The 9243-nt window shown below is 38.9% G+C and overlaps 1 protein-coding gene across 1 annotated transcript; it reads right to left on the bottom strand.

The window, feature by feature from the left end:
• Positions 1-6146: 6146 nt before the first annotated feature.
• Positions 6147-7910, bottom strand: LOC118920736 (olfactory receptor 7D4-like). Its single transcript, XM_036902053.2, has one exon. It carries the CDS (start codon positions 7908-7910, stop codon positions 6972-6974), a length of 939 nt encoding a protein of 312 aa, XP_036757948.2. The 3' UTR covers positions 6147-6971.
• Between the last annotated feature and the right edge of the window lie 1333 nt (positions 7911-9243).

Here is a 9243-nt window from a genome sequence, read left to right as displayed (position 1 = left end):
TTCCCTAAATATCCTTTTAATGTTGGGGCTCAGAAGCAATGGCCCCCATTTCATTTCTGATATTAGGGATCTGTGTCTTCCCTCATTTTTTCTTGGGTGAGCTGGCTAGAGGTTTATCTATTTTATCGATTTTTATGCAGAACCAGTTTTTGGATTTGTTGATTTTCTCTGTTCTGTTTTCATTTGATTTCTCCTCTAATTTTTCATACTATTTTTTCTTCTGCTTGCTTTGAGTTTATATTACTCTTCCTTTCTACTTTCTAGTTTACTAAATTGTAAGCTTTAGGTGATCTAGTTCTCTTCTAATATATACATTTGGTGATATAACTTTCCACTTAGCTGATCCCATAAATTCTGTGATAAGTTGTATTTTCCTTTTCACTTCTTCACAACACTTTAGAAATGTGTTCTTTTATCTGGGAACTACTTTTCTAAATGCATGATTATCAGGAGCTGGAAAAAGGGAGGAATGGGGACTCACTGTTTAAAAGGGATCCAGTTCAATTGAGAAAAATGAAATGTTTTGGAAATGGTGGTGGTGATGGCTGCACAATAATATGAATGTACTTAATGCCAAGTGACTAGAACTGTACACTTAAACATGTTTAACATCATAGATTTCACTATGTATATTTAAGTACAATAAAATGATGAACTGGCAGAAAATGATGCAATAAAATTGAGTTATTTCCTTCAGAACTTTGTCCTTTGGGCAGGACTATGGGGAGAAAGGAGGTACCAACACATCTCAGGGGGCAAGGTTGGAGGTGGGATACTCATCAAAAACTTTTCTACTTGCTTCCTGCTCCTAGAAACTTTACACTGATTAACTCATATTGATAAGACCACACATTGATAAAATAGGCTATTTCCTCCATTCAATCAAACCCATCTTTAGCTCTTTTATTTTCCCTTATTTATATTGGACAACTTGCTAAACTCTACTGACTTGCATTTTTAATGTAATGAAATTTTCTGTATATATTTTTCTTCTTCAAATCATAACTTACTCTAATTTTTATGATAGCACCATACAGTCCAGGTCTTCCAACACTGTTGTGGAATAGTACTGATAGCACACATTGCTGACTTACTCAGGAATGGTTTTAAACTTTCTCATTTTATCTTGTTTACTGTGGATTTCAGTGAGTGGCTGTAGTGGAGTCAATAAATATCTTTTACAATCCTCATTTACTTACAACTTTTATCAAAAATTGTTCCTGTGCATTTTCAAGTATATTTTATGCATCTATTCAAATAACTTTTGCTATGTCAATATTTCATACATTGCTGTACAAAATACTAGATTCTTATGTAGTCAAAACAATCTGTTTTTTTTTTAATGTCTGGGTTTCTAACTTTGCCTGAAAAAAGATTCTTAAAAACTTGGATTACATACAGATTTCATTATATTATTCTTAAATTTAACACATCTAAAGACACATAAATCTTTAAGCCTCACTGAATGTATTATGGCATGTGGTGTGGAACAGTGCATCCAATATTTTTTCTTCCAAAAAAGGCAAACATTTGTACTATTCATAAATTGTCCTTGGTCTATTCATTTGAAATTCCACCTTTATTAAACAGTAAATTCTTACACAAAACTCTGTCAGTATCTATGTTCCCTCTGGTAATATATTTGCTTATGTCCACATCACACACTTTGATTATTTTTATGTTAATATTCAGTGGTAAAAATAAAGCTAATGTTTGTGGATCTTACATTCTAGATGAAAGCTACACATTAAATTGTTAATGCTCATAATTGATGTAGGCAATATCATAAGTTTCTCTTTTGCTTGTTTCTTGGAACAGCTTTATTGCATTCAATCTGCATACCATACAATTTGCACATTTAAATCTATACGATTCAACGTGGATTAGTATATTCATAGACTTGTATAAATTTTCACAATTTTATAACCTGCTCATTACCTCAAATGCAGCCTGTGGCTTTCAAACCCATTTCCTTCTCATATCTAGGCAACCACACATCTACTGTCTCTGTATAGACATTTCACCTAAGCAAAATGGATTTTGCATTTTCTAGACATTTCATATAAGCAAAATCCAACAATCTTTCATCAATGGATTCTTTCCACTTAGAAGTTCTCAATTTCTGTGTTGAATGTCACATATCATGTTGTCTTTTGGAGAATTTTCACATAAACTTACCACTGTTTCATCCACTGAACAACAAAAGCTGGGACAAAATAAACTTAATTTATCTTGGGCAGCACTTATTGATGGCACTATCACTAGGAATCCAAGCAGGAGAATGAGGCCATGCCACAGTAGTGACCTGAAATGCTACCAGATCTCAGACTCGGGCAACTGGGGCAACTGTAGGACCCATAGGTCTTATTTCAGACAATCAGGATCTCATCTAAGGCCAATCTATGACCCCTCCAACAGACACCAAAGGTTGAGACTGATCTGATCACTGGTATCATTGCCAATAATTAGAGGGTAACCAATGGGCTAAAATATACATACCCAAAGGTAGCCACATGACATACTCCACACATACAATCTGTAACACAAAGGTGCACAGATAATTCCTGATCACGATTTATTGTGAACTTGATTTGGATTATCATCAGTTCGATTAGGCCTCAAGAAAGTGTCATTAAGCAGCTTCAGGACTGATGGCCATACCTGACATAATGCAAGGCTGAATGAGCATCAGAACGTTGTGAACTTGCACCACTGGAGATGAAATGAAGTTGTGCTGATGTGTCTGCACCTACAGTTCACACTCAGGAAAAGCCAGTAGATTATCAAGTATAGTAGATTATCAGGAATAGCTGTATTCACACGTCTGTTTTTACAGCAATGGATGGAATGATAAATACAGAAGTAAGTCACATACCAGCAACACATGTTGATTGACCCACACAAATATAACTGTTTTGCCAGGCTGTGATGTTGGGTTGATGGGTGAAATAAACATTCGTATTATTCTCTCCCTCATCATGCATGCCTTGAGGTTAAAAGTACAAGGTAATTTTACAAAATTTAGAGATGTATATCCCACACTTTGGTACACCTCACTGTAAATGAATTCAGTGAGTACTGTACACAGTGAAGTGGTCAATGTCTTCAAAATGTATGCCCACATCAATCCAACAAGAGAACACAGGTGGCTAGAAGAGGATGAAGTGTGAATCCTGTTGATCCACTTTTGGCCAGGTAGTAACCTGCAAAGTGTAGCCACTAGACTGGTCTGGCCTGGCTATCTGGGAAAAGACACATTATACCTCAGGAAATTCAGGACACAATGACAAATATTCAAAATGTACCTACAGGGCTACCCAGAATGCTATGCCTTTCTCAGAAAATCCTGGGATTTATATTTGGTATCATTGCCCATATTTACTAAATTCGGTTTCTCTTAACTAAGAATCACGCCATGTTTGAGGATGAAGAAAAATCAAATAGAAAATAAAGATGGCTCTGTCACACATCTTACATTCATAAACTTTTCTTTCACAGTGAGATGACAAGCAAACAGTAAAGGTAACTACAAGTATTGTTTTGCCACATATTACATCAACGGAGTTCTGTACTATAGACATACACATTTATGCAATTTATTTCACTAATGAAATAGTAAAGGGCTTCCCATATTTCTGAATACTACAGCTTCCCTGTGACCTAACCCTCTGGGCTGTGACACTGATGGATTTCCCTCATTTCTTACATTTATAGACCATCTCTCCAGTGCAGTCCTTGCAGGTTTCAAAGTGAATGGGTATTACTTAGGTTTTTGCCACATTCCTTACATTGCCAGGACTACTCTCCAAGGTGCTTTTTCACCACACTGAAAGGAGCTTGGAGAATTGAAATCTTTCTCACACTCTTAACATATACAGGGTTTCCCTACAGGGTCAGATTTTCATGTATCTAAAATGAATTGGTATAACTGAAGGCTTTCACACACTGTGTATAATCTGGATTACTCTCTGTGAGTTTTTACATGTCTTGAAAGGCCGGAGCCCTGAGTGAAGGCTTTCCCACATTCCTCACATTTATATGGTTTCTCTCCAGTATGAATTCCTACATGTTTACTTAGTATTGAGGAAAAGTGAAGGCTTTCCCACAGTGCTTACATTTATAGGGTTTTTCTCCAGTGTGAATTCTTGTATGTTGTGTTATGCTTGAGGAAACAGTAAAAGATTTTTCACATACTGTATATTCATATGGTTTCTCTCCACTGTGAAATAGTTTATGTTTAGTAAAGTTTGCGTACCAGTTGCAGGCTTTCCCACATTCATTGCATTTATAGGATGTTCCTTCAGTGTGGTTTCACATGTGAATGTTAAGGGGAAAAGAAAATATAAAGCCCTTCCCACATTCCTTACATTTGTAGCGTTTTATTCCAGTGTGAATTTGTACATGCTTATTAAGACATGAAGAAGTTCTAAAGCCTTTTCCACATTCCTTCCATCCAAAGGGCCTCTCTTCAGTGTAAGTTATTATGTGAGAACTAAGATGAGAAGAAGAAGTGAAGGCTTTCTTACACTCCTTACATTTATAGGGTTTCTCTCCAATATGAATTTCTACATGTTTAGTTAGGCTGCAGGAAACAGTGAAGGTTTTCCCACATTCCTTACATTTATAAGGTTTCTCTCCAGTATGGATACACATGTGAACTTTAAGGTATGTAGAACATCAGAAAATCTATCCGTATTTGTTACATTTGTTACATTTTTTAGCAGTGTGAGTTTGTACGTGCAAAGCAAGGCTTGTGGAGTGGACATAAGCTCTCCCACCCTCCTCTTGTTCACAGAGATTTTCTCCAGGGTGAGTTCTCATTTCCCTCTGACAGTAAAATTCATTATCAAAGGCATTCCTACCACCAGTGCATTCAAAGTGTTTCTCTTGAGTGCGAGTTTCCCAGTATACAATATTTGGAGTCAGGCTGACAAATTTTCCCTACTGATTTAAAGCAGTAAGGTTCTTTTCAAAAGAGGTTTTCTTCTTCAGAGAAAGGAAATTTTATCCGCAGTTATTATCCTTATAAGTGTTCTCACCATTTTGAGTGCACCTCAGTGTCTTAAGGCATGACTGTTCACTGAAGTCTTTATTGCACTGCTCATAGTCATAGAGTTCCCATCCATTCTGGCTTCTTGCCTGTTGATGAATGGATAAATGACTCAAATTTCTCAGACTCATGAATCGATCCCACCCATTGTAAAATAAAAACATTATGAAAATTATAATTTTTACCATTTCCATTACATTCATACATTTCCTGCCCTGTTGCTTTCTTTCAAGCTGAGTGATGGAATCCTTTGGCCAGAATGATATGCAATCTACTGTGATCTTAAAAACATTTCTGCAGTTTCATGGAGTTGGTTTAAAAACTCAATGTCTAGTTATATATGTGGGAATGGGTACTTGTGGAAATTTTGAAGCTCTAAGTTTCAAACTAGCTTTAAAAGATATCCCAAAATTCATTATATTCAAAATACATTTATACAAGACTGTCCCTCATGAAATAGAATTACATAGCCAAATGTCAATATTGTCGTGATTTACAAAGCCTGGTAAGGACAGATTAGGAATAAAGTTTTTATCTAAAAAAATCATTGCTGTATAATATCTTATAAAGATATAGAAAACACTGTCTGAAGGGAATCTCACGATCTTTCTCCATTATTTAGTGCTACTACCACTTTTCTGTTGTGGCTAAGCATACTTAATGCTACATTTACCATTTTAACCATGTTCAGGTGAACAGGTCTACTTATGTAGCATTAAGCACATTCACATTGTGGTCCAAACTTCACCACCATCCACCTCCAGAACTGTTTCATATTCTCATTTTTAAATTCTACCCACTAAACACTCATTCCCCATTTCTCCTCCTTCCAAATGCCTGCCAATCATGCACTGGAAAAAAGTGACAGCTGGTGCTGACCATTGGTAGGCTGGTATGAAAGGAGAGAGAGAAAGGACCCCATGGAATGTGGCAGAAATGCTGAGCTTCTAATACTCTATCTGTCATTATGGACTACCAATAAATTTCCCCAAAAGTGAGCTAACTTCCGAACACACTCCATAAGTGTGTAACTACCAGTACTGATGGCACCTCCTGAGAGTACCCGTCCCCCAAAATAAAACACAGAGAGAATAAATCTTATTTTATCGTATTCATTATTAAATGTTTTAGGATCTTGGAGCACATATTGATATTGCAACGATGGGAAAAAGAAGTCTAATAAAACAATAGAGAGGAAAGGAAGGAAGGAAAACTGGAGGGAACAGAGAGAGGAGAAAGCAAAGCAGAGGAAATGTGTTAGCCTATGCAATATGTTACTTATACACACCTGAACAAAGTGGCTTCCAAATCTATATTCCTACACTTGAAATTGAAAACCACATCACAGTTTTATGAATAGTAGATAGCAAAGTAAGGATTGTGTCAGGTTCCCAGGTTAGAATCCATTCCAGTCTCAATCTCTTCTCTGAAAAATGGGGCTAATAGCAAACAATATCTCAAAGCAATGTTGTAAGGATGACATAAAACTATACATTAGGACAACAAGAAACATCTCGATACTATAAATTCTTTGGTTATGACTACTTTTCATTCCATTTCTTTCAGGGAAATACACAACCAAGTTAAGGAAACTAACATGAATACTTGGGGGATAATTTTTGGGGAAACCATGTCAGCACTTGATAGAAGTGCTTCCCATCTAATACGGGGAGCCTGACGAATGGCTGTAAGCTGACCAAGGAGAGAGATTTATGGTAAACAAACATGGAAGAACAGGAAACAATCCCAGACGGAGTGACTGAGGATAACTAATATAAAAACAAATAAAGGCAAAGCCATAGGTGCAGTGGGAATAGAAGAAACGGAGCATGTCTGTCAGGGGAGAAAAATAATCAGGATAATGAAATTTGTGACATTTGCATTTGGGCTCAAAATGCACACTTTTGAAGTCAATGACCCACTACAGACAAGAGGCTGTTACGCTGAGAATCCTTCGCAGGGCCCCCTTCACGTCCTTGTTCCGCAGGCTGTAGATGAAGGGGTTCAGCATGGGGGTGACCACCGTGTACATCACTGAGGCAATCGAGCTCCTCTGTGGAGAATGGGTCACAGCAGTGCTGAGGGAGACCCCCAGGCCTGTCCCATAGAACAAGGAGAACACAGACAGGTGAGACCCAGAGGTGGAAAATGCTTTATACCTGCCCTCAGTGGAGGCCATCCTCGCTATGGAGGAGACGATCTGAGAGTAAGAGAACAGGACTCCGGTGAGAGGAAACACAACCAGCAGAGCCGTGGCCACATACAAGACGATGTCATTGATGAGGGCATCAGAGCAGGCCGCCTTGAGAACCTGCCCCAGCTCACAGAAGAAGTGCGGGATCTCAGTGCCTACACAGAAGGTCAGCCGCACCATCAGTAGAGTATGAAGCAGGGAGACCCAGAAAACGGTGAACCAACACGCAAGAACCAGGAGCCCACAGAGCCGGGGGTTCATGAAGGCCGTGTAGTGCAGGGGGTGGCAGACGGCCACGTATCCATCATAGGCCATCACGGTCAGGAGGAAGTTGTCCAGCCCAGCGAAAACCACAAAGAAATACACCTGCGTGAGGCAGCCTATGTAGGAGATGTCTTTTCTCTGTGTCTGGATGTTCACCAGTGTCATGGGGACGGTGGTGGAGGTGAAGCAGATGTCTACACAGGACAGGTGGGACAGGAAGAAGTACATGGGGGTGTGAAGGTGGGGGTCAGAGCCAACGGCCAGGATGATGAGCAGGTTCCCCAGGACCGTGACCAGGTACATGGACAGGAAGAGGCCAAAGAGGACAGGCTGCAGTTCCGGATCCTCTGCGAGGCCCAGGAGGAGGAACTGGGGTACTTCTGTGCTGTTTCCTGCTTCCATGGAGGTGGGGTGCCAGCTGGGTAAGGAGGGAAAAACAATGTTCCGTGAACAGCCTGCGGGCACCTCGGCAGCCATCAGCCTAGGACACCACCTGCACATGGACGTCCTCCACCCTCTATTGGTGCAAGTTCCAGTGATTCACTCAGGCAAATGGTAGGTCCATTTTAAAGTAAATACTTAGCTTACTTAAAATTTAGCAGAAGTCTCTTATCTAGAACTCAGTGGTCTTAATTCTCTTTGAATCTGTGGACATAAATAAACTTCTATGATATGACCTTTCCAAAAGTAATTAAGACACCTAACATCCTATCTTTTTTACACCTGTAACTTCATTCAGGTTGCTCTCTATGCATTAGTATATGTGGATTCTCAAACCATCTTGACTCTGTGACCTAATGCTTCCAATTATGTGACATGTAACTCTCAAGACCCTCAGTTATTTTCTCTTTAAAACTGTGATTACTGCTTTACCTTTCTGTGATTATTCAAATACCTTTCTGTACAGTGCTATCTCAATAATGGATAGCCATTATTGATTTTAAGGCATTCATTTTATGACAATTATTTTTGATAGAAGGCCCTCCCAAAATACAGTACTGAGGTGTCATTTAGAGAATGGGATATCGAGTCAGACATCCAGGAGAGAACTTTGTTCCACCAAATCAATCTCCATGACACCTTGACCAAGTTATTTCATCTGTCTTAGCTGCAGAAACTTCCCCTCTAGAGTGGGAGGACAAAATATTCCCTACATTGTAAGACTGATGAGTGAATAGAATGAGATGATGTATGTCATTGTTCTAGTGTTGTTCCTGTGACATTCAGTGGATACTTCATAAATGTGAGCTTCTGTTCTTAATATCACAATAAATCAGTCTTGCATACTTGTCATTCATTGATATTCCCCTTAAACTAGGGCATTCATTAAACATGGAATTCTGACCATTATGCACACAACTCCGTTACCCCTTCTGAACACCATGCAGTATTCCTAGTCAGTGAAGGTCCCTACAGCTTCCTACCTCAATATAACCTGCCAGGTGGATTCTTCCAAGAGGGAGAAGCATGTGTACTACATAGATAAGAGGAGGATCCAAAGGCACACAACCATTAAAATATAATAAAAGGTGTGTGTGCTCATGAGTACACACTCTTCAGTGGATATGCATTGTATTAAAAACCAGCACAGCTAAGGAGGGAAAAGATGGCAGTGTGAGAAGTGAGGCAGAATCCTCCTCCAAAAACACATATAACACAAAAATACAGCAAATACAACTACTCTTAAAAGAGGACCTGATGACTGCAGAACAGACTGCCTACATCTGGGGAAAAG

Source organism: Manis pentadactyla, chromosome 12 (assembly GCF_030020395.1).
Source record: "Manis pentadactyla isolate mManPen7 chromosome 12, mManPen7.hap1, whole genome shotgun sequence".
Lineage (NCBI taxonomy): Eukaryota > Metazoa > Chordata > Mammalia > Pholidota > Manidae > Manis > Manis pentadactyla.
Note: the sequence above shows the minus strand (reverse complement) of the source record. Positions and strands in the feature narration are given on the sequence as shown.

Coding starts and splice junctions, on each gene's coding strand:
- LOC118920736 (XM_036902053.2), bottom strand. CDS start 7,910: ATGGAAGCAGGAAACAGCACAGAAGTACCCCAGTTCCTCCTCCTGGGC.